At 41.5% G+C, this 26,103-nt stretch overlaps 1 protein-coding gene across 3 annotated transcripts in view; it reads right to left on the reverse strand.

Annotated features, from left to right (window-relative positions):
- kifap3a (kinesin-associated protein 3a) overlaps window positions 1-26,103 on the reverse strand; it is a 118,113-nt gene that overhangs the window by 39,912 nt on the left and 52,098 nt on the right. For all 3 annotated transcript variants that reach the window (XM_077594754.1, XM_077594755.1, XM_077594756.1), the window contains 5 exons: window positions 22,710-22,888; window positions 14,514-14,676; window positions 10,525-10,625; window positions 8,123-8,231; window positions 3,807-3,919 (listed from right to left, as the gene is read on the reverse strand). In XM_077594754.1, the coding sequence (XP_077450880.1) occupies window positions 3,807-3,919; window positions 8,123-8,231; window positions 10,525-10,625; window positions 14,514-14,676; window positions 22,710-22,888 (665 nt within the window). The remainder of the gene's footprint in view (window positions 1-3,806; window positions 3,920-8,122; window positions 8,232-10,524; window positions 10,626-14,513; window positions 14,677-22,709; window positions 22,889-26,103) is intronic.

The following is a 26,103-nucleotide window of genomic DNA, read 5'->3' on the forward strand; positions in this document are numbered from 1 at the left end:
TCCTCCAGAGTCCAAAGGACAGCCCAGAACAGAGCTGGCTATCCTGACCAGCTTATTCAGCCTGTTCCTGTCCCTCTCCGTGCTCCAGCATTCCCAACAGACCACTGCATAATTTGTCTTCTTTTTAATACAATTTTTAATAAACTAATTTTACTTATTGCCTTTTATTTTAATGTCAAAGTTCCAGGCTAAAAGTATACTAAGACTTTTATTTAGCCGCACGTCCGGCTGCCATTGACGGTAGACTACTAACAGAAATAGCATCTGCACCTCAATCAACATGAATCGAATGTCTACCGCAGTCAATGGCAGCTTATTGATAATGTGTTTAATTTGGGACAATAATAGTATAAAAGAGGCAAGTTTGTCTATACCAGGGGTAGGCAAACTTTTTGAATGGCAGCTTATTGATAATGTATTTAATTTGGGACAATAATAGTATAAAAGAGGCAAGTTTGTCTGTACCAGGGGTAGGCAAACTTTTTGAATGGCAGCTTATTGATAATGTGTTTAATTTGGGACAATAATAGTATAAAAGAGGCAAGTTTGTCTATACCAGGGGTGGCCAAACTTTTTGACTTGCGGGCCAGAATGGAGACTAAAATTTGACAGCATTTGGACACGCAATGTAATTTATCAAACCTGGGGATTGAAATATAAGAAAAAAGACACAATTGAAGGTGAACATTTATTTTCGAATTTACTTTCAACATTAAGAACATATTATTATTCAACGAAAGAGAGCAGCCTTTAAATTGAGAGTGATGAGCGGTATTGCAGGGCAAAGGGAAATGAATGAGGACATTGATTTTTACTATGATTTGGACAATGCCGGAGGCGGGGCGGATTAAAAAGCCTAACGGGCCGAGGTTGAAAAACATGTACACACACGAATCCGGGGGCGGGGCGAGCGTACGAGTCCCGTTCTACCAAACGTCCGGTCGACCAAACGTCCGGTCGACCAAATGTCCGGGGACCAAACGTCTTTCGACAAAACGTCCGGTCACGGCGGGGTCCGGTCCCTTTATGACCGGCGTCAGTGCGACGTCTGCAGTGATGTGAAACCTGCACCGGTCCATTGTGGTGAAGGAGCTGAGCCAAAAGGTGAGGCTATCTATATACCAGTCGATCTACGTTCCCACCCTCATCTATGGTCATGAGCTATGGGTCGTGACCGAAAGAACGAGATCCCTGATACAAGCGGCTGAAATGAGTTTCCTCTGCAGGATGTCTGGACTCTCCCTTAGAGATAAGGTGAGAAGTTTGGTCATCCAGGTGGGGCTCAGAGTAGAGCCATTGCTCCCCCTGATTGAGAACCAGAGGAGTTGGCTCGGGCATCTGATCAGGATGCCCCCTGGACGCCTCCCTCGGAAGGTGTTCCGGGCCCATCCCACCGGGAGGAGGCCACAGGGCCGACCTCGGACACGCTGGGGAGACTATGTAAAGCCTTGGGATACTCCCGGAAGAGCTGGATTAAGTGGCTGGGGAGAGGGAAGCTGCTGAAGCCGCTGCCCCCGCGACCCGACTTTGAATAAAGCGGAAGAAAATGAGATGAGATGAGTTAGATATGTGCGTTGTTTGAGTGTCCTGTCTGCTTTTAACTTGTCCAGCACACTGAGGAACACTACGAGCAACATCAAAAGTCCTCGCTATGGCCACACACCAGGAACACACATGCTAGCATCAGGTGCATTTCTATTACCTATACATGATCTAGTCATAATAAAATTTTAAAATATCCATACATAAATGTCACTAGAATTTGCACAAATCTGATTTAAATTTTAGCCTATTTTTCATGTCTGTCCTCACTTCTTATTTTCATTCAAACGATTTTCCTGCTGAATGTGTAGCTTGAGGTAGTGGAGCTTCCATTTAGTCCAAATTTTTCAATCAGAAAACTCGCTCACAACTTTAGCTTTGCTGCATGTTTTGCAGAACAGACCTTTCTCACTAGAAAAATAAAAGATGTCCCCTAGTTTCACCACTTGTTCTTCTATTTTTACATACTCTGACAGTCATTCCAAATTAAAAGATGCAGTTTTTTTTTACTCTGGATTGGGGAGTCAACATATCACATTCACTTTAGCAGAGTTAGCTTTAGCCTCATGCGCAAACACGGTCAATGCTGTGATGGCTGCATAGCGTAATTGCATGATATCCAATGATTGGCTGGAAACCTGTCACTCAATGAATTACACAGTAAAATGATACAGAAAAAATGTTATATATTATCTCATTCATTTGCAGTCCGTCCACTGCGCTGGATAGGTTTTCTTGTGCGCTGAGTTTGCGACCAGTGCACAATTGCGCATTTGTGCAGCTTATTGGGACTGTTGGTTCTAAATAGTGTCTTGTGTGGGTGTTTCTATAAAAAGTGAAATTTTATCATGTGAGATTTTTTACTTTTATGTTGCCGAGTTCTCTAGCAGGTTAGCAGTGTTGGTTTGTGAGTCACAGTAGTGGTGTTATTTTTGTGAGTGCTTTTGACAAGTATGTGACTGATCCTATGTTGACTAATACGGGGTGGAGAGGTGTATCTGATTTATGAATTTTTGGCGTGCCATAGATCCTAGGGATGATATTTGGTGTGATTACCGAGTGCTTGTATGACTATTGATTTATTTTATTTTCGTTGAGGAGAGCTTTACGTAGTGCTCTGAGTTTGTTTTTTTTGTCTTCTGTTGGGTCTCTCTTTAATACTTCCTTCATAGGCATCGTAGTGTAATCAATGCTGCATCTGTCTTTCATATTTATTAGTGTCCATGATTACTGTGGTTCTGCCTTTATCTGCTGGAAGGATTGTGATGTGTTTACTTTTTATAGTGTTTTCTTGGCTCTTGCTTCCCGTTTAGTAATACCGCTGGGTGGTGGTTGGCCTTTGTTAATATACCTGCTTCTGCGCGGCACAGTGCTGCTTTTTTTCCTGGACCCTGTATTTTTTTCACATGCTAGCTCCGTTGCCACATTGAAATCTTCACAGGGTATTTTCATGGGTGTGACGGCGTAATTGAGTCCTTTTGACAGTATGCTGCATTCTGCCAGTGTGAGTTTATACTGTGACATGTGTATCCATTTATCGCTGACATATGGGTGGTTCATTTCTGTCTTTTTCCTCTGTGAGATGAGTGTCTAATTTTGTGTCATCCTTTGGTGGCGGTGAATTCCTGTTAGTGTATGTTGTGCAAGTGACTGTGTAGCGTTGTTACCGGTGCCCTTGTCCAGGGGAAACCGGAGTTCACACCGAAACACGTCTGGTAACAAAACAATATAAACACACCATTGTCTGTTATACATGAATCAGTCAAAACATAGATAACTACAAGATCAAATGAACTTCATCAACTAACATGCCTTAGCGTTATGGTTGTCTCAAATGGCTGGAAACTGGAGTCTCTTTATGTACACTCTACTCTTTTTACTTTCGTTTTCAAAGGGATATTTTTGAGTAAATCTGAGATGAAAGAGCAGCCGGGAGAAGCAGCCGGGAAAAGCAGCGTTGCGAACGGTTTGGTAGTGATGGATCTTGGGTGGCAAACATAGTTCCATACAAGGACTGGCAAGCACCATCGTACGAGTTACGTGACGATTCAGAATGGATTGGGGAATGCCTGGGCTAAAGTGTCGGTGACCAATGTAGTTTGAGCTTTTGTTAAAGCTGAAATCACAAGCCAGCAAGTTGGATGGCGAACTCTTTATGTTGGATACAGAAGGATCCTTAGGTGTTTCGATACGTGGCCCTCTAGAAAAACTTTGGACTCCCTTGAGTTAAATAATAAATTTTTACCCTGAACTTCAATACTTACCAAGAAAAGGCTTTTGGTAGTACCATTGTGCTGTGAAATATTCCTGATCATCTTCATCACCAGAACGTCTTTCAGTTTCACTGACCGTTTCATCAGCATCTTTAAACCAATACCTACAGAGGGAAAAATACTACAATTATTAGCAGAAGGATATGCAACCATTAAGTATAGGATCAAAATGAATATTTCTGCTAATGCACCAATAAATTATTTCATGCATATAGATTACATATGTAACGGAACTGATACATTTACATATAAACCTAGAAGAAAACCTCAGAAAGCAAATATTTTCAATGAAAGGGCCAACATTCTCTAGAAATGCAAAACACCTGTGCATAGCAAGGGACAACTTTGTTCCAGAATTGGATATTGATGTTTAGTGACACAATCAATAGTCAAAGTCAAGTCAAAAGCCTTTATTGTCATTATACAACAGCTGCGTATAACGAAATTAGTGGTGCTACTCCACAAAGTGCGTGTTTCCCAGTAAAAACACAAATAAGTAATCTAAAAAGTCACGTCCGGGCAAGGTAATTCTAAAATATTGCACAATCTAAGATATTGCACATTGTTATTGCACACCCCAAAGTTATTGCACAGAAGGGATTGTGTGTCGTGCTAATGCAAGTTCAGAGCCCTGATGGCTCTGGGAAAAAAATGTCCATAAGTCTATTTGTCTGTGTTTTGTGAGACCTGTAGCGTCTGCCAGAGGGCAGCAGCTGGAACAGGTTGTGACCAGGGTGGTAGGTGTCCCTAACAATGTTCTCTCTGCTGAGGTAGCGAGGGCTGGCAATGTCATCCAGTGAGGGCAGAGGGCAGCCGATGATCTTCTGGGCGGTGTTGATCACTCTCTGCATGGCTTTTCTGTCTGCTGCCGTGCTTCCAGCGTATCACACTGTAATGCTGTATGCCAGGATGCTCTCCACAGTGGCTCTATAGAAGGTTACCAGAACCTCAGTGTATAAGTTGTTCCTCCCGAGTACCCTCAGGAAATGGAGTCGTTTCTGGGCCTTCTTCACCACTGCCGTGGTGTTGGTAGACCAGGAGAGCTTGTTCGTGACGTGGACCCCCAGGAATTTGAAGGACTGGACCTTGTCTATCCATACTCCATTTATGAGGAGTGGGGCCAGATCTGTGCTGCGTTTGCAAAAGTCCAGGATTATTTCTTTTTTCTATTTTGTGGTGTTTAGTGTGAGATTGTCCACCAAACACCATGAAGACAGTTTGTTGACCTCATCTCTGTAGGCAGACTCATCCCCCACTGAGATGAGTCCGACTAGAGTGGTGACATCAGCAATTTTTTTGATGGACTTACAGTGGTGGGTCGGTGTGCAGTCGTATGTGTACAGGGAGTATAGAAGAGGACTCAGTACACAGCCTTGAGGGGAGTCAGTGCTCAGTGTAATGGAGGAAGAGAGGTGGGGACCAAGTCCTCAGTGGACCTGTTTGCTCTATAAGCAAACTGGTGAGGGTCAACTGAGGAAGGGAGTGTATCCCTGATGTGGCGGGCGACCAACTTTTCAAAGCACTTCATGATTGCAAGCGTAAGTGCAACAAGCCTATAATCATTCAGGCTGTCAATGGTTGAATTTTTAGGGACAGGGATAATGGTGGCAGATTCCAGGCAGGATGGGATGATGGATTGTTGCAGGGAACAATTGAAAATCTTTGTGAAGACCCTAGTCAGCTGGTCAGCACAGGCTTTGAGCATCTTCCCAGGTACGCCGACAGGGCCAGTAGCCTTCCTGGTGTTCACAGTCTGCAATACCTGTCTCACTTCATGTTCCTGAAGCTTCAGTGTACTGCTGAAGGTGGTGCATGTGTTGAGACTGAATCCGATTTGTCAGTCTCAAAGCGGGCAAAGAAACGGTTCAGTTCCTCTGCTAGTGAGGCATCTGTGTTAACAGACACCTTATTATTGTCATTGTAATTGGCAATGTGTCGTATTCCCTGCCACATCTTCTTTGGGTTATTTTCTGTGAAGTGCTTCTAAATTTTCCTTGTATATGCTGCCTTGGCCTTTTTAATGCCTCTCTTCAGGTCTGCTCTGGCAGCGCTGTATTGTAACTTGTCCCCTGACCTGAAGGTGGTGTTATGGCATTTAATGAGTGCCCTTGTCTCACTGGTCATCCAGGGTTTTTGGTTAGGGAAAACCCAGATATGTTTATTAACAGTGACAGTGTCCCTAAAGTTTTTGATGTAGGAAAGTACAGTGACCGTGTAGTCCTGGAGGTTGTGGTGTTCAAAAAGTTCCCAAATGGTGCGGGAAAAACTGTCCTGCAGCTGAGGAAGGGCGTCCTCAGGCCATGTTTTTATTATCTTCATTTGTGGCCTTGTTATCCTCCGGAGTGGGGTGTATGAGGGAGTGAGGGACAGGCAGAGATGGTCAGATCCAGCAAGGGGAGGGAGGGATGTGGCTCTATAAGTATGTTTGATGTTAGAATAAACATGGTCTAGAGTTTTATCTCCTCTGGTGTGACACTTCACGTACTGTATAAACTTAGGCAGAACAGTCTTTAAACATGCTTTGTTGAAGTCACCGGCGACAATAAAGACTCCATCGGGGTGGTCAAGCTGCTGTTTGTTTACAGTCGCTAGCAGGAGGCTAAGTGCCGTGCTAACGTTAGCATCCGGTGGGATGTAAACATCCATTACAATGACTACAATAGACACATCTGCTGCTGTTCTTCAGCCACTGGATGAATTGATATTGCCAGAACGTATACCTCATGACAAATATTCTAATGAACACAGCACTCATGAAAACAAAATACGATACAACACACACAACGTCCTTCAGAAGATATATGTATATCAATGCTTTGGGGGATTATATCAAAACCATTAGGGTTGGCCCCATTACATATTCACATCATATATTTTGATATTTTTGAATTTGAGGATCTGCTAATACTGAGTTCCAACCATTTCAGTGATACTTTAGGGAGAAAAAAAGTTTTTTAACTTTACATTATTTTACAGTAAGTCTGGAATGTTAATCAGTGAATTAAATTTAATTTTATGCAATATTCAGGGCTTCACATCATAGCTGTGATATTACATTATAATCAAAAACTATGCATAAATTAAAAAGTAATGCTTTTTTGTTTAAATCTCTTTATTCATCCTTCATATAGTCAGGTATAGCAATTGAGAATATTTTCATTGTAATAGCTGTTTGCCAAGATAAAAGTAGTTTCTTCCACAAGGAGTGAAGAATTATTAGGCAAGTTGTATTTTTAAGGATTAAGTTTATGATTGAACACAACCGTGTTCTTAATGAACCCAAAATACTCACTAATATCAAAGCTCAATATTTTTGAGCGTTGGAATGGGGCATTTTAGTTTCAGCTATTTTAGGTGAATACAGTGCCTTACAAATGTATTCGTGTTTTTTAGGTCGTTTTGTTACCTGACATGTTTCCATCCAACGATTAGTCAGGTAAATACAGTAATCCATCGAATATCGTGGACAATGGACCCATGGCCACAAGAAGACATAGGACTTAGACTAAAACTCCCTTTAACTTGTGTTTGGGATTCAAATCAAGTGGAGAGGAACTATTCTCACTGTGAGTACAGTATTTAAAGTATTTACATTTTTATCATTTTGCGATAAGTGAAGTCCCGGTAATCGAGGGAAGACTGTATATTTAGATGTGATGACAAGTAGGCTTTTTTGTGTTGTGGTAATGACGACATGGCCTATGTCCGATTATTATTATTATTATTATTATATTAATATATTACTCTTTTGATATGCTTATAGCTGTAATATTTAATGAATATACACTTTTTGCTGCCCGAATTTTTTTTCCTCAGTTGAGTGTCTTTGACCGGCATCTTGCTAGTGACAAGTTGCGAGTTTCAGTGTGGATTTTCACATTTTTATGAACGTTTTTTTTTCCTCAGAAAAAAATCTGCGATGTAGTAAAGCCGCAAAATGTTGAGGCCGCTAAGTGAAGAAGGATCACAGTACTGTCCATCATAAGCTGTTAATTAGAAATCAACTGGCTCCTATGATGTAACACATAGGTATCAAAGTTGGTACAGGTTTTCGTACCAACCGATGAAGATGATACCTTTTCATCAATCTGATTTTTACTTTATCCAGTTGATTGCAGTCAGGTGCTGCTTGCTTGTTTCAGCAGGAACATCTTTGGTCAAACAGTCCGTGCTGTTTCAGTTGTTAGGAAAACCTACACCCACTTGCCCCTTTATGAATTGGATTTACACCTGCATTCTAGACTGTAGAACATTTATCCTCATTTCAATCAATTACAGGATATTCCTTCACAGTAATGAAGTCATACCTTCACACATCACTTTGGCGTTTGTCTTATTAGCAGCCAAGTTGATGCATAACGAGATAAGTTCAAAATCCATCTTGAGGTCACCGAAGTCATAAATCATCTTCATGAGCTGTTCATCAAAAAAGTGTCAAAACTTGAGGGAAGTTGATAAAGATAAGCATTATTTTAAATATTCATGCATTATGTGAGTCTCACAAGAGTCATATGAGTTGAATGTAAAGATGCTACCTCAAAATATTATTTGCTGATATTTGGAATTTACTCCTACAACATACTACAGTGGCGGCCCGAGTGGCTGAGTGGTTAGTGTGTCGGCCTCACAGCTCTGGGGTCCTGGGTTCAAATCCAGGTCATTCCACCTGAGTGAAGTTTGTATGTTCTCCCCAGGCTGTGTGGGTTTCCTTTGGTTACTCCGGTTTTCTCCCACATTCCAAAAGCATGCATGGTAGGCTGCTTGGACACTCTAAATTCCCCTTAAGCCTTAAGGTATGGGTGTGCGTGGTTGTCCGTCTCTTTGTGCCCTGCTATCGGCAAGCCACCGATTCAAGGTGTTGTCCCCAGCCTCTGGCCCGGAGTCAGCTGGGATAGGCTCCAGCACCCCTGTGACCCTAATGAGGATGAAGCGGTTAGGATGAATGAACATACTACAGTCGTATGAAAAAGATTGGGCACCCCTGATAATTTTCAAGATTTTCCTTTATAATTCATTGGTTGTTTGGATCAGAAATTTCAGTTAAATATATCATATAACAAAGTGAAATGAAGTTTCTAGGATTTACAGAAAGTGTGCAGTTATTACCGTATTTACTCGCATATAAGCCGCATACCTAGCCGCTTATATGCGCATAAAAAGTCGACATGCAAGAACCGGCAAGTTGACAACACCATAACACCATAAAGTCATGACGCAAGACAATGCGGCCGGTACGGTCATTTATTTCAAAATAGAGAAAAGATAAACAGATAAAACGCTAAACAAAAAATATTTTGATGTCTATGATTGAAATTCAAGAAAAAAACGTATTTATCTTGCATAAAACGTGAAAAAATCCACGTTCCCATCCCTGCTCGCTCGGGGCACAGCCATCTTACCTGGAGGGCGGCCATCTTAGCTATGGCACTGCCATCTAAACCTAGTTAAATGTGCTCTGACTGGCTAGACGCGAGTAGCCTTGATTTTGAAATAAAACAAAATTCCACTTCAATTTTTTTTCGTTTTATTTTTTGTTCGAAAGTGACAAGTACAGTGGTACCTCGTCATACGACCGCTCGTCATACAAAATGCTCGTCTTACGAGGGAAATTTCGATCGAATAATTCGCCCGCGATGCGGTCAAAATTTCGTGATGCGACCAAGCCAGGTGGCCATGGCATTTTTTTTGCATATCTTTCGTGTATAACAATATTTACGAGCACCGGAGGAGTTATTCAGACCAGGAAACGCACAACGCGCATGTGCGGGGAAAAGAGGGCTTTCTGGGTAATGAAGTATACTCGTGCACACAACGCCGACAGGCAATGGCACTCAGAATAAAACTTTACCCACAATCAATACATGGGTAAGCTCAGCTGCTGCATTTCCTGTTATTTTTATCTAATACGAGGAGTATTATATTACTTCTTGTTGGCTGCTCATAAGAACATCAGGGGCACTGGCTCGCAACAGCATCCCCGGTAGCAACTCTATCATAGGCGCCGTTCGAGGGGATGCGAACACAGATGCTACAAGCTAAAAGGAGCCGCTAGCCAGCGCCCCCGAAGCTCCCATGAGCAGCGGAGCGATCGCTGATAAGACTGCTGCTCGTTGGCTGCTCATAAGAACATCAGGGGCACTGGCTCGCAACTCCCCGCAATAGCAACCACGGTAGCAACTCTATCATAGGCGCCGTTCAAGGGGATGCGACCACAGATGCTACAAGCTAAAAGGAGCCGCTAGCCAGCGCCCCCGAAGCTCCCATGAGCAGCGGAGCGATCGCTGATAAAAGACTGCTGCTCGTTGGCAAGTGGTCGTGCGTTATCCGATTGTGAGGACATTTGTGTGCATCATTTTCGGAATATTTTGAAGGGAATAATACGAAAGCAAACAGCCCATCGATAGCGAACGTGAGGGTGGAGTGTTTGTTCCGTTTACGAGTGCGTTGTGTGGAAAAAATTGCCTTGCGAGCCAAATATCATTAAACTGCGGGCCAAATTTGAGAGTTTCACACCTATGGCCTAACAAATTTAAGCATGTTAAAGGGACTGTAGGCAAAATTCTAAAACTTTTAAACCCAGAAAATATGACAGGCATTTTGATGGATTCCATGGACTCGTAGGAACCTTATATGCTAAAGTGGAAATGTTCCTTGTTTTCATGACTTGCGAAAATGTGTATTTGTGTTGTTAGGAATTTATCAGCCTTACCTGTGGTATACAGTTTGTGTTGGCAAACATGGGTTTAAATCGGTCCTCCATGCTGATGTGGTACAAAATGCACATGCTGAGCTGCTTTTGGCCATCATCCACTACAAAAAATAAATTATTCATAAATGGATGAACAATTTTGAGGTGCAAAATATCACGTTGTATATTATGGGGTACTTGGCAGAAATGACAGCTATGATTATGAAAAAGTTTGGGAACCCTATTTTATTGACCATTGGGTGTTTTTTTCAGCAACTTCATTTTAGATACAGTAGTACCTCTACATTTGAGCTTAATTCGTTCCGGGGGGACTTTATCCAAGGGCAAAGCACTCGTAACTGAATAAACAAATTTAAATGAACTTGGATTAATATATACAGACACACTCAAACATACGTTTAATGTAACTTTACACAAAACTGAATTCTAATTTTGTTTTAATTTTTTGTTTCTCCGGGTTGACTCCACCCGGACGTTCAGCGGGAGTTTTTAAAACGAACACATCAAGAGTTGTTTGTTTTTGCCTTCCCTTCAAAATATTTTGAAAATAACGCGCACAAATGTCCTCACAATACGAGAACGCACTACCACTTGCCAGCTTGTCAGGGTGCCTCTTTTCTACAAAATCAGAAAACTCTTCCCACTTTGCAAGCATCTCTTTGATATCGGCGATTAGATCATTCACATCTGCCTCGTTAACCTCCAGCCCCAAGGAATTTCCAAGTGACAAGATATCCTCCATGACACCGAGCAAGCTCTGTGACATGGGAAAATTTAAGATCCGCCCAGTGCTCGTAGATATCTGTTATTCACGAGAGAGATTCTGCAAAAAGACAGTGCGCTACAATGGTAAACAGCCTCTCATGTCATGGCCACCTGGCTTTCTCCCATCTCGAAATTTTTCTCATATCCAGAGCTAGTTATTTGCTCGAAATTTTCCTCGTATCTCGTAGGTAGAGCTGCTCGTATGTAGAGGTACCACTGTATATAAAAAAACTGATGGGTAGATTAACAGTTTAGAATTAAGACAAAGTCTCATCTCTGAACCGCTTCATCCTCACAAGGCTCATGGGGGGTGCTGGAGCCAATCCCAGCTGACTTCAGGCCAGAGGCGGGGGACACCCTGAATTGGTGGCCAACCAATCGCAGGGCACAAGGCAACAAATGACCATTCACGCTCACACTCATACCTAGAGGTAATTTACAGTGTCCAATCAGCCTACCATGCATGTCTATGAAATGTGGGAGGAAACCGGAGTACCTGGAGAAAACCCACGCAGGCTTGAAGAGAACATGCAAACTCCACACAGGTGGACAGATGACCTGGATTTTAACCCAGGTCCCCCACTGTGAGGCCGACGTGCTAACCACTCAGCCGCCGGGCCCCCCTTTAGACAAAGTTTATTGGACAAATTAAAGATATACAGAGAAACCACGCTTTGGTTACCGCTGTTTCACTACATCGCAGATTTTTTTCTGGGGATTTTTTTTAATTTTATTTTTATTTTTTATTCATCCATTCATTCATCTTATATACCGCCAATCTTTGAAAGGGTTGTGAGGGTTGCTGGAGCCTAACCCAGCTGTCTTAGGGCGAAAGGCGGACTACACCCTAGACTGTTCGCCAGTCAGTCATAGGGCACTCAGAGAGACAAACGACCATCCGCACTCCCAATCATACCGCCGCCAGCAAGAATCGAGCCCACGTCTACCCGCAACAAAGTCACTGAGTGAACCTCTACACCACTAGGCGGCTTATTTAAAAAATAAAAATATATATTTTTTTTTAAGTTCATAAAAATGTGAAAATCCACGCTGAAACTCTCAAGCGGAAGCAATTCCCCTGTCTTCCGCTTGCTACTAGGACTCAGCACTGAATATTTTTTATTTTTTTAATAAAGTTCATAAAAATGTCAAAGTCCACGTTGAAACTCGTAAGCAGAAGCCACTCTTGCTACTAGGACTCAGCACTGAAGAATAAAAATGAATAAATAAATAAAATACAATTATTATTTGCGGGGGGATCCGACCCCCCATTAACCGCAATAATCGGGGTATAACTAAAAAATTATCAAAAATTAATTAGAATTGTGCAAAAATGTCACCCTTGTCTCATCTCATCTCATTTTCTGAACTGCTTTATCCTCATTAGGGTCGTGGGGGGTCCTGGAGCCTAATCCAGCTGTCTCCGGACAGAGGCGGGGGACACCCTGAATCGGTGGCCAGCCGATCGATCGCAGGGCACAACGACACGGACAACCATGGACACTCACACCCATACTGAGGGGGAATTTAGAGTGTCGAATCAGCCTACCATGCATGCTTTTGGAATTTGGGAGGAAACCGGTGTAGAAGAAACCCACGAAGGCCCCGGAAGAACATGCAAACTGCCCTCAGGTGGATTGACCTGGATTTTAACCCAGGACCCCAGCGCTGTGAGGCCGACACGCTAACCACTCGAACCAGTGATCAGCGTTGCATTTTTTCTGTGGTTTTTTTCCCGTTAGTCAGTGCGAATGGCTGAGCGATCGCTAATACGAGAGGAGTATATACTACTTCTCGTTGGCAAGTGGTCCTGCGTTATCCTATTGTGAGGACATTTGTGTGCATCATTTTCAGAGTATTTTTGAAGGGAAGACAAAAGCAAACAACCATCAATAGGTTGCGTCTGAAAGCCAGGATAGAGACGGGGCAAATAGAGCCAACCCGGGAGAAGAAAGGTATCAAAATTTAAAACAAAATTAGAATTAAGTTTAGTGTAAGGTTAGATTAAACTTATTTTTGAGTGTCTGCATCATAATCTAAGTTCATTTAAATTTGTTTATGTTATGTTACGAGCATGTTGCTGTGCAAAAAGACCCCCCTCTCCCTCTGTCCGTCTCTCTCTCCTCCGCGAAATCCGTCTAATTTTAATAATATTAAACACATTTTAGTGCTATTAAACCGCTACTTATTGGTTACTTTGTTAATAGATGGCAAATTAGAACAAATAAGAATGTTTTTCCAATCCAATATCCAATTTTTGGTGTTTTTTCCAGAGGGTTGGAACTAATTAATTTGTTTTTAGTTCATTTCTATGGGAAAAGTTCATTTGAGTTACGAGAAAATCGACATACTAGCTCAGTCCTGGAACATATTAGGCTCGTATCTCGAGGTACCACTGTACAATTTGCACCACTGTAACATGAAAACATAAGGACCCTGAGCTTCCCACTTAGGTGCCTGAACAAAAAGAAACAATAGCCTAACCTGCCTTTTAATGAAAACACGACGGAAAACATAGGAAATTTATAACATTGTGAAATTGTAATCTCTGTCAGTAAAAAGCATCTCATCAAGATGGACTTATTTATTTTTTCAAATTGAATAATTTGATATTTTGCATTTACGAAGAGAGGCATATTAACTTCCTTATGATATTGACCCTAATAATGTGCTCTTATTAAAACAATGAATATGGAGGTGAAAATTGTGAATAAGGGGGCGGCTTATACACGAGATATTGAAAAATTCAACAATTTTAAGGCAATTTTAAGAGTGTGGCTTATACCAGGGGCGGCTTATATGCGAGTAAATATGGTAAATACATACATGCATACATATATACATACATACACACACACGCACACACACAAACACATGCACACATGCATACATACATATACAAATATATACACATCATCTCATTTTCTGAACCGCTTTATCCAAACTAGGGTCGCGGGGGGTGTTGGAGCCTATTATCCCAGCTACCTCGCGATTCTCAAGCGCTCCCTGTTTTTGCTTTCACAATTTTGAAACAAAGATCACTGGTGGGTGACTAAGGGAAGTGCGTGGTTATTGGTCAAGTCAATTTCCCGTGCCCCTGGAAGTTTTTACAGGCTTCCTGCTCTGTTTGGCATCATATCTTTGTTGCTTGGAAACGGTCAATGGAAGTGATAAGTAAAATAATAAAAATAAATGAATGAATGTAGGGATTTAATTAAGCTTACCGAGCAGTGAAGACAGTTTAGAAATGAGTCCGGCCTGGACCATTTGGCTGCGCAGAACCGTGTCAAATGACAGGTTGAGCAGTAGGCGCAATGTAGTGCTTAGTAAGTCTTCATGATCACATGGTACCAATAGTGCCAGCTTATCAACTGCGAATACTTCAGCCTATAAACACCAGAGATGGACAAATACAGTTCTGTAATTTTTTCAGAAATATAGCTCAATGCAAAAACAACATAAGTCCATCGATAAAAGATAAGCTTGTCAACAAATTTGGGAACAATAATTCAACTAGACCATTCAAATAAGTTTTTAATAGAATAATGGGATAAAATATTTTCCTAGGAAATATTGGGGAAAAATGATGGTATTATTGATTTCTTTTCCTTTTCCACTACTACATAAAGAAGGGCGACCGAGTGGTTAGCTCCTTGTCCTCACAGTTCTGGGGTCGACAGTTTAATTCCACTTCCGTTCTCACTGTGTCGAGTTTGCATGTTCTACCGGGCCTGCGTGTAACGCCAGGATGAACCTGGACAGAGACGAGTCGGTTCGATTCTCTCTTGCAAGAATTTCACAGAGGATTTTCCTGTCCCTTTCATTTGTGCGTGCATTTGGGAATGCCTATTGGTGAACCTATCACACACGCAGGCCGGGTAGAACATGCAAACTCCACACAGATGGACATGACCTGGATTTGAACCCAGGAACCCAGAGCTGTGAGGCCAATGCGCTAACCACTCGCGTCACCAGGCCGCCTCAGTTTCTAAATGATGATTTTATTTACCAAGGCAGAAAAAAATTACAAACTTGTCTGGCCCTGTGTGAAAAAGTAATTGCCCAGCTTCGTTAAATCAAAAAATAAATGTTAATGTGGAAAATTGAGGCACCCATTAGTCTAGATAACACCTACTGTGGCAGATAGATGTTCATAAGCCAGGGTCGGGTTGGGCTGAAACATATCAGACATTCCCAAAACGATGACGAAGGAGGGCAGATGTCCTTCACGTTCTCACTGTACTGTGCTCAGACGTCACACGCGATTGCGAAGGACGGCGGATGTCCTTCACTGTACTATGCTCAAGCTTTAAAATTTCAATTAAGTGTCTTGCTTCCTGTCTGCAACCAGAGCGTGTTGTGCATTTTTCCACTCCAACAGTTGGCGTTGTCAGCTCACCACGCACCGTATACCGAAATCCACGGCCAGAAAAAGAGTTAAGATTTCTTACCATTTGATTGGCCATACGGTGTATGTGTGTGTGGCTGGCGTCTATGCGGTGGTTCTAAACCTCCCAGGCAAAAAGGAGCTGATCATATTGGTTATTCTGTTGCGGATTTGTTAAAGAAAGCTGGATTAAGTGCTTGGTGTTTTCCTTGGGCGTGCGCCTCATGGTGATACGGGATCAATTCCTCTGTGAATAGACACTAGAGAGCTGTATTGATAAGATTTTTGTAAGTGAATAGAAAAGATTTTTGTAAGTGAATAGAATTTTGTAAGTGAATAGAAATTATCTTTGTAAGTGAATAGAAAATATTTTTGTAAGTGAATAGAAAATATTTTTGTAAGTGAATAGAAAATATTTTTGTAAGTGAAAAGAATTTTGTAAGTGAATAGAAAATACTTTTGTAAGTGCATAAAAAGATTATTGTAAGTGAATAGAAAATATTTTTGTAAGTGAATAGAAAATATTTTTGTAAGTGTGAAGAAAATATTATTGCAGTACATAGAAAAGACTTAAAAGTGTGGGAAAGGCAACTGAAGGTGTGCGGAGAGTTGACTTGAGGTGCATAGAGTGGAGTTAAAATATTTTGTGTGCAGAGTGTTGAGATAAGACTTGAGGTGCAATTGCGTAGAGTGGAACTGACTAGTGGGCGGGACAGAAGAGAATGTATATTGGGGGGGCGTGGAATTCACCCCTCCCTTTATTAGGCAGAAGAGAGGCGTGTGCGTTGTTTTATTTTTTGGGACCATTACATCGCTTGAGAAGAATTGAAATTAACCCTGTGAGTCCAAAACCACTGACTCGTGTGTTTGAATTTTTTCTCAACAGTCCTCTTGATTTATTGACATTAAACAAAGCTAGTTGATTTTGTCTGTTGGCGAACCTAACATTCATTGTATTTATTGGTCTTTCGAGCTTGGGAGTCAATATGCCCAGGGACCCAGAGGCTGAGCCAATATCTGGGAAGACCGTGGCTACGGCAGTCAAGACCATTTTAATGGGCTGGACTTCGGCTCGGCACCTGGGTACCCAAGGCTGACCTTATCTAAGAGTTGAAGACATCTCCGGTGTGTCCATTCGTTAATGCATGATTGTGGTTTTGATAACCTGAGGAAAACAAAGGAATGGGGAAATTGCAGCCCTAATCTAATATTGAAAATTTGTTGAGAAACAGTCCGCCTCGAGGTTGAAACGCTTAAATTTATGGATGCCAAAATATTACTTATATTACTATTATTAATAAAATGAGTAAAAAGGTAAACCTGCAGTTAAAATTCAGCTCAAGAGATTGAAATAATAACAATAGCGATAGCAATAGCAATAACAATAATAATAATTGATGAAGGTAGACAAAAAGAAAACTGGGAGTTTTAATAGTGAAAAGTCAGACATAACTCATTTCGTTTGTCTGAATTGGCTAGAAGTGCACCCAAATTTGTATGTCAGTCATGTGTCTTCATGTTTTTAGTTTGTTTTCCCTCTCTCCTTTTTCTGTCTCCAAGTTTTCCCACAGCTGTGATCTAATGTGCATGTGATGCGTTTTTTTTCCGTTGCTATCAATCTGGGCGGGGAGTCTGTCCCGCTATCATTATTGTTGTTGTTTCTCTATTATCGTGCTTAAGTCTGCGCATTATGGGAAAAGTATAAAACATGCTACACAAAGGAGTTAAATGTATGACGGAAGAGCATTGTAATAACTCTTCAAATTTATCTAATTGCGGAAACTCTTTTTAGCTGTGAATGTTGTTTATAGCTGCCTTGTGGTGTAGAAGTTCACTCGCCTGACTTCGGCAGCAACACCCGCAACCCTTGCAAGGATGGGCGGTATGGAAGATGAATGAATGAATGATTGAATCTTGTTTATATTGGAATTACTGCAGATAAACCGACACAATGTGTTATGTCGTTGGGTTAGATTACTTTTAGGTCTGGCGATTGTGTCCAAGCATTGGATTGGTTGGCGCCTAGTGGAATAGCATTGTCAATTTTTTTAAAGGTGTTTGTATTTTAATTCAGTGGGGTGATCGTCATATTTGAAGGTATCAGCACGAATTTAGTAGAGATTGTCTGTGGAAGTGAAATATGTGGGTGTCAGGAAGTAGAAAGCAGTCTTTACAATTCTCAAAGAACAACATTGTCGGATGCCTTCCGTGAAAACATTGTCAATCGGCTCTAGACATTGCTGAAGCAACCTTTTGCATGCAGAATAATGTTTTTGCTATGGAATAAAGTGCTTTCAGCATTTTTTGAGATTAAGGTAGTGTATAATCCTTATGAAGTGTGATTTATGGGTGTGTGAGTGTGTGTATGTTAAGATTCTCTTGCTACATTTGTCCAAACCGTGCAACGTAGAGTTAATTTTTTTTTATGGTGGCCAGAAACGGCTGTCGGATCCTAATGTCGTACAATCTTCTGCATTCCAAAGTGGTGGCGAGGCTTCCACCTCGGTGGGAGCTCATGTTTCTGCATCTATATCATGGTTACTGTTAGGGTTATCATTATTAGGGTTATCATTATTATAAATTTGCTTGCAATGAAGAACGCTTTGCTTATTTAGGAAAATTAATCATTATATATATATATAATGATTATATAATGATATATATATATATATATATATATATATATATATATATATATATATATATATATATATTGGCTTGCAGTGAAGAACGCTTTGCTTTATTTTAGAGTTATTGACATTAAAAGTCATTTTTAATACATCTCTTGCAAGAGTAATGCTCGCTCCTAAGTTAACCAAAAGAACTTGAAGGTCACTCCCCCAAGCAGCAAGACTTCTCGAAACTATTGTTCACACCGAGCACACCGAGTTTTGACTTTGACTTCGCACCAGGTGGTGATACCGCTTCCTCGGATCCGGAGGACTTACAATTGTTTTGACTTCTGAAAGTGTGGTACACAACACTCCCTTGGGAAGATCCGGAGGACATACAATTGTTTTGACTTTTGACAGTGTTGTCCACAGCCCTCCCTCGGGAAGAACCGACAGACCTTCAATTGTTTTGAAGTACTGAGTGTGTGTGGACAGGGGCAATATCAGCTGTGGGGCCCACAGAAAATAGGGAGGTTTGTATGGCCAGGTGTAAGAAAAAGTATTCGGCTACTTCAGATACTGGGGCTGGTCAGACTTACGCTTAGCGTAAAAGTGGCCGGCGAAGAGCCGCTATGGCTATGGCAGCTGCTCAGGCTGATGAGACTGAGGAACTGCGTGCTATTAGCATTGGCCGAATGGACAGCTGCTAGGGCTGTTTTGGTATCCTACATCATGATGCTTTGGTTTGATTGAATTGAACTGCTGAATTGCTTCTCATATCATATCTGTACATTTAGCTTGATGGATTTGAAGTGCTGAACTTCTACTGTAGCATACCTGTACATAATTGTTTACACATTTGCTGTGCTATGCGTGTAACTGAAATTTTCCTTTCTCATCTAACCCATTTTTCCAAAGAGATTGTTTTTATAGCGCAACAATTGTCTTGATTCTAAAAAGCCGGGGCCCCCTGCTTGTAATTAATAAATGGAATGTGTATTGAAAGAGTGCTTATTCCCGGGCTGCCATTAACGGTAGACTAATACATTGAGAGTGATGAGCGGCAAAGGGAAATGAATAATTGATTTTTACTATAATTTGGACAACGCCGGCGGCGGGCCGGATTAAAAATCCTAACGGGCCGTATATGGCCCGCGGGCCGAGGTTGAAAAACTTGTACACACACGAGGGCGGGGCGAGCGCGCGAATCCCGTTTCGGTGAAACCTCCGTTCGGCCGATTGAACGTTCGGCGGAACGTCCATTCGGCGACCTGTCCGTCTGTCGAACGTCCGTCGGCAAAACGTCTTTAGGCGAATCATCCGGTCACAGAATGCCCCGACATGCGAGCAATTTGAGATGCGGGTAAAATTTAGATAAAGATATCAGACATTGCCAAAACGATGACAAAGGAGGGCAGATGTCCTTCACTTTCTCACTGTACTGTGCTAAGACATTTTTACAGATGCGATTGGGAAGGACGGCGGATGTCCTTCACTGTACTATGCTCAAGGTTTAAAAGATGCTGAGTTATTCAATTAAGTAGGTATTGCTTCCTGTCTGCAACCAGTGCGTTGTGCATTTTTCCACTACAACCCTGTGACTTATCACAATTGTAAGAAATCTAAGTTCAATTTCAAAGGCCACACCCACACCTGATTACCACCACGTGTTGAATTAAGAAAATACTTAAATAGAATGTGTCAGACAAAGTTAAGTAGGCTACAAGATTAGAGCTTCATGCAACAATCCAAAGAAATTCAAGTGGAAGAGGACTGGGAACAGTGGCAAACCTTCCCCGGAGTGGTCGGCCAGCTAAAATTACCCCAAGAGTGTGATAACGACTCATCCAGGAGGTCACAAAAGAACCTAGAAAAACATTTTTAAAAAATGCATGCCTCGCTAGTCTCAATTACGGTCAATGTTCATAACTCTACTGTAAGAAAAACCCTGGTCAAAGCTCTCATCCATGGCAGAGTTCCAAGGTAAAAACCATTGCTGTTCAAAAAGAATATAAAGGCTCATCTTACGTTTGCAAAAAACATTTGGATGATCATCCACACTTTTGGAAGAACATTCTGTGGACTCATGAGTCAAAAGTTGAACTTATTGGAAGGTGTGCAGCCAGTTACATTGGGTGAAAAAATGGCACAGAATTCCATCGAAAGAACACTATACCAACCGTGAAGCATGGTGGTGGCAGTGTGATGATCTGGGGCTGCTTTGCTGCCTCAGGACCAGGACTACTTGCTGTAATTGATGGAAGAATGAATTCTGCTGTCTACGAGCAAATTTTGAAGGAGAACGTCCGGCCCTCAGTTCGTGCGCTCAAACTCCAGTGCTCTTGGAGCATGCAGCATGACAACGATCCAAAGACACCAGCAGGTACACCTCTGAATGGCTAAAAAATCAAAGTTGAGGTTTTGGAGTGGCCAAGTCAAAGCCCAGATTTAAATCCTATCGAAATGTGGTGTGTTCTGAAACGGGCTGTTCATGCTAGAAAAACCTCTAGTATTGCAAAATTTAATCTATTCTGCACAGAAAAGTGGGCAAAAATTCCTCCAAAACGTTGTGAAAGACTGATCACAAATTATTGTAAACACTTCAATTCAGTTATTGCTGCCAACCTGTTATTAGGTTCATGGGCAATTACTTTTTCAGAGGGCCAGCCAAGTTTTAATTTTTTCTGCGTTGGTAAATAAAATCATCATTTAAAAACTGCATTTTCTGTTTCTTTGGGTTGTCTCTGTGTCATATTAAAATTGGTTTGATCATCTGAAACCTTTGCGTGATAAATATGCAGAAAAAAACACAGAAATCAGGAAGGGGCAAATAATTTTTCGCGGCACTGTATGTACCATATTTTCACGCCTATAGGGCACACCAACTGAAAGGGCGTCTCAGTTGCGAGTACAATTTATGTTTTTTGCCCATACAAAAGGCTCAATGGGCGCTAGTATGCATGCTAGCATATGTTATGCTATCATTTTTTTAAAGGGCGCATGAGCAAAACTAAGTTGGATTGTGCAATGAAGTAATAGGTAATCACGTTAAGAGAAGTTAAACAAAGCATTTAAACATCTACAAACCCGTCAAACTCCTCATCTTCTGTATCAGATATCAAAAGTTCGGCCAAGTCACCGTGTTTGCTGTCCAACACGCTATCCTTCATCTCTCTGTTAGTCAGATTTGTCACCGCGGTATTCCGTGAAGTTGATGGCAAAAGCTCGAACTACAGTGCTGGCTGACACTTGAGACATGCATCCACAATCCATTCACAAATTGTTGCGTAACTCACTTGACGCTGCCTGCCGGTCTTTGCATAACTATGTAGGACATCCTTTGTTCTGAATGCTCTGTTTATGCGAATGTCCAGCAGTTGTAGTTCCTTTGTCAAGTCTCCCGGAATGACAGCAAGCTCAGTGTTCATATGTAGGACTTGTTGTTTCACTTCAGCTGGCCCATTGTGCATAACCGCTGGTTCCCTTATTGTCGACAGTGTGGTTCATCGGAATGCCGAAAGTGAGTGCCACCGCCTCCATATTGATGTCCTTGGCCTAGTTACGATTGTCTGCAATTTTTTTGCTGCAGTAGGAGCAGAAGGCTGTCATCTTTTCCTTGTAGTCTGCTGAAAGCTGCTGTGCCACCGTGGGTCTGTTTCATGAAGCGAAAGCACCAAGATGGATAGCCATGAAAATGTTTAATTATAATTTCATCGCCAAGCTTTTTTGCCCTTAGTTGGATGGTGACTGTAGAGACACTTTACCCCGTTGCTCTTTTTTCTTTGATCCAGTGGTTGAGAACGTCTTCTTGCTTTACATCCGCGGAAACTCAGCATGTCTTTTTGACTTGTCTAAGGTGATTTTCCAGCTTCCTCCACTTGCGAACCATGGACTCGTTCATGTTGAGATGTCTCGCTGCAGCTCGATTTCCATGTTCTGCTGCCAGTTTGAAGTGTGCCTCGTGTTTTTTTGCAGGTGCCATTTTCGGGGTTCAAATTGATATTGTTTTGCACAACGCATACCTGCACTATTTATAGGCATGTGCTCATTTATTTACAACCCCCCCCCTCACACCCACATCCTGTCGTCAGTCATGTCAGCCTTTTCACTTTATAAATATAGCGCATCAGCAAGAAATGCACCCAGGCAGTCAGGTGATCAGCGTCATACAGCGAAATGTACAGAATCTTGAATTTAGTGCATAAAAAGGCACACCGACTGATTGGGCACCCCATCAACTTTGGGGAACATTTTTGACTTTAAAGTGAGCCCTATAGGTGTGAAAATATAATAAATATGTTGCTCTCTTTCTTGATTGCAAGGCTAGTGCCTCAACCCTATTTCTGAAAAGTGAGGGGATTGGAGATTTGAGGTTTCTGCACATCAGTTATAAAGTTTTCACCATTAATTCCAACTCTCACCATATCATTCTTGTTCTCCAAGAAGATGGAAAGTTTCTTGAGGAAAGACACAACCACCAAAAGTAGCTCCTCATCCTTTCTGTCCAGAATCTTCACAAGCATGTTAACTATGTTTTTGTTCCTCATCTTTAGTTCTGTGTGTGTATCTTCAGCAAGATTCAAAAGCAGGCAGAGAGAAACTGCAGAAAAACACAAAAACATTTTAATTAAATTTCCTTAAAGGAACAAGGATGATCATGAATGGAAATTGATTCGAGCAAGGGAACGAATGAAGATGTACATTAGGCTGGTGATTTAAAAGTGTAAATGCCAGGTGAGTTTGAAAGTACAAAAACCAGGCTACTGAACTGGTTCTGAGGCATTCTAAGGCCCAAAATCAATATAAAATGTTTTATAAACTTTTATTTATATTCAAATACAGTTAAAATGCATTCAAGGAACTAAATTGATTGTGTGAATCTGCTCATTCACAACATCCAGTTAGTTCAAGGGAAATTCAAAATGTTTGGGCATGTGCTCAAATTTTTTTTTCCCCATGATGGTTCATTTCAACTTCACAGAAAGTGTTGAGATCAGTGCATGTCGGAATTATTTGTCAATTGTGGGCTTGTGAATCCCTTTCAGACATTAGTTGTGATGGACTATATATACACAATGGTACCACTACTTACAAATGTCTCGACTTAAATATTGAGGTTACTTAACACAAAATCACCCCACCCCCAAAAAATAATAATAATAATCAAACATCTCCCGAAACGTAAATATAAGTTCCTGTATTTCATTTTGAAATTGTCATCAATGCGTTGCTCTCCCTTTGTCTATGAGCTTGCTAGGCTCTCATTGGCTGTCTCCCAACACCCCTCTGATCTCCCATTGGCCTACATTTCCATGGTGCTTTTGTGGGCATTTGACCACTATTCATCGTCTTGGTGTGTTTTTTGAAGTGTCCTTAGAGCAAATTTATTTATTTATCTTAATTTTTTTAATTTCGGCCACAAGAAAGTTAAGTTTATTGAATTCATAATTTTAAATTGTTGAGTTATTATGTTCGTGTGTTCATAAGACCCCTCCTATCTAACCTTTGGCCTTCAACAATAGAAAATGCTTTTGCATGTGTTTTTGTAATTTTAATGTCTCATCTTTTTCTTTTTTTTATTTGTCTGACATCTTTCATACAAAATTGGTACAATTTGATCATTTTAAAGGCGTGTCAAAGCAATGTTCAAGATCCAAGATGGCGGCGTGTACAGGTGCAGAAGCTCTTTGCTCTCCAGTTTGGTGTTTTGTTTTCTCAGTCTTATTGTAATCTACGGACATCTGTGAGGCAAACATTTTCTACAGTCGCCATGATTTAATTACTCTTGGTAGGCGATGCGATATATCCATCACAACAGATTACCAACGAACCTACAATATCCCTGAGGACATCGAGACCACGGGGGTCTCCGTGGATAGTCAGCCCACCCAGCGTACGACGGAGGCAGCGAAGGTAAAGAAAGCAAAAGCGGGGATGCCAGGTGGGCTTAGCTGTTAAGCTAAGAGAAAAAAACGCACAGAGCACCACTTCCGAGTATCTTCTTGACCAACGCCAGCTCTATCACCCACAAAATGGACGATTTGGAACTTCAGAGTACAGACGCTCCCCTACTTACGAACGAGTTAGGTTCCGAGCGATTGTTCATAAGTTGAATTTGTTCGTAAATTGCTCAGTGCTATATTTTGTATTATAATTTATGTTTAAGTCCTATATAAGTATATTGAAGGTTTGTATAAGTGCATTTGTATGTTTAAGGCTTGTATAAGTAACACACATTGGTTTGTACTGAAAAAAACATTTACTAACATGGAGAGAATACATACAGTACTGTATACATACATTAGAGAGAGAGAGATTTGCTATAAACTGGCCGAAAGAAGCTATCTAATGACGATTGCAGTTTTCTTTTTTTCATCATAAATGATGCGGCAGCACTGTATGGCATCATTCTATTGATTTGCAAACTTTGTGCAACGTTCAATATTTGGGTCCTGCTGATCGATCTTTATGTTTATAAATGGTACTGACGGTCGAACAATTCAAGTTGTATTCACGTGCAACGCTCACCACTTTCTCACGCGCATCAAGCTTCGTTATTATTGCCACTCATTTCAAATGAAATGGCTTGCCTCTTCCTTGCACCTCCCTCAATAGAAGCCTTTCACTTTTCACCAACCGTATTGAATAATGGATGCACGAGATATTTAATGATAAAAATGAAAAAGGTTCTTTGCGCACTGGAGATACGTTCACGCACTTCGGCACTGCAACAAACTGGGCAGAGGAAGGTAGATGCTGGGTGAACTGAGCTCTCACAGCGCCAGGCGTCGGTATTAGCGGCGGAAAGAAGCACTACTCGGAAAAAGGCGCGCAATACAAAATTGAACTTACGAAAAAATTTCGACATAAACGCAATTTGCAGACATGTTCGTATGTACCGTTGTTTGTAACTTGAATGTTTGTAAGTAGGGGAGCGTCTGTACTACCAAAAGCTTTGTCAGGAATTGCAACATTATTCTCATCACGGAAACTTGCTACACACGCAAATCCCCGATGCTACACCGGCAAGACCGAACCACAGACTCCGGAAAGAGGGGGGCGGCCTTTTTGTGTACATACACAACGACTGGTGCTGCAAAGGTAGGATCATTAACACTCACTGTTCTCCTGATTTAGAGCTCTTGGCAGTTCTGTGCTGGCCCTACTATCTACCAAGGGAGCTAACTGTAGTCATTGTAATGGCTGTTTACATCCCACCGGATGCTAACGTTAGCACGGCACCTAGCCTCCTGCTAGCGACTGTAAACAAACAGCAGCTTGACCACCCTGATGGAGTCCTTATTGTCGCCGGTGATTTCAACAAAGCCTGTTTAAAGACTGTTCTGCCTAGGTTTATCCAGTACGTGAAGTGTCACACCAGAGGAGATAAAACTCTAGACCATGTTTATTCTAACATCAAACATGCTTATAGAGCCACACCACTCCCTCACCATCTCTGCCTGTCCCTCACCCCATCATACACCCCACTCCAGAGGCTAACAAGGCCACGAACAAAGATAATAAAAACATGGCCTGAGGACACCTTTTCTCAGCTGCAGGACTGTTTTTCCCGCACCATTTCGGAACTTTTTGAACACCACAACCTCTAGGACTACACGGACACTGTACTTTCCTACATCAAAAACTGTAGGGACACTGTCACTGTTAATAAACATATCTCTATCTTCACAAAGATTTTCAATTGTTCCCAGCAACAATCCATCATCCGATCCTGCCTGAAATCTGCCACCATTATCCCTGTCCCTCAAAAGCCAACCATTAACAGCCTGAATGATTACAGACCTGTTGCACTAA

The sequence above is a fragment of the Stigmatopora argus genome, chromosome 24, assembly GCF_051989625.1.
Source record: "Stigmatopora argus isolate UIUO_Sarg chromosome 24, RoL_Sarg_1.0, whole genome shotgun sequence".
Taxonomy (NCBI): Eukaryota; Metazoa; Chordata; class Actinopteri; order Syngnathiformes; family Syngnathidae; genus Stigmatopora; species Stigmatopora argus.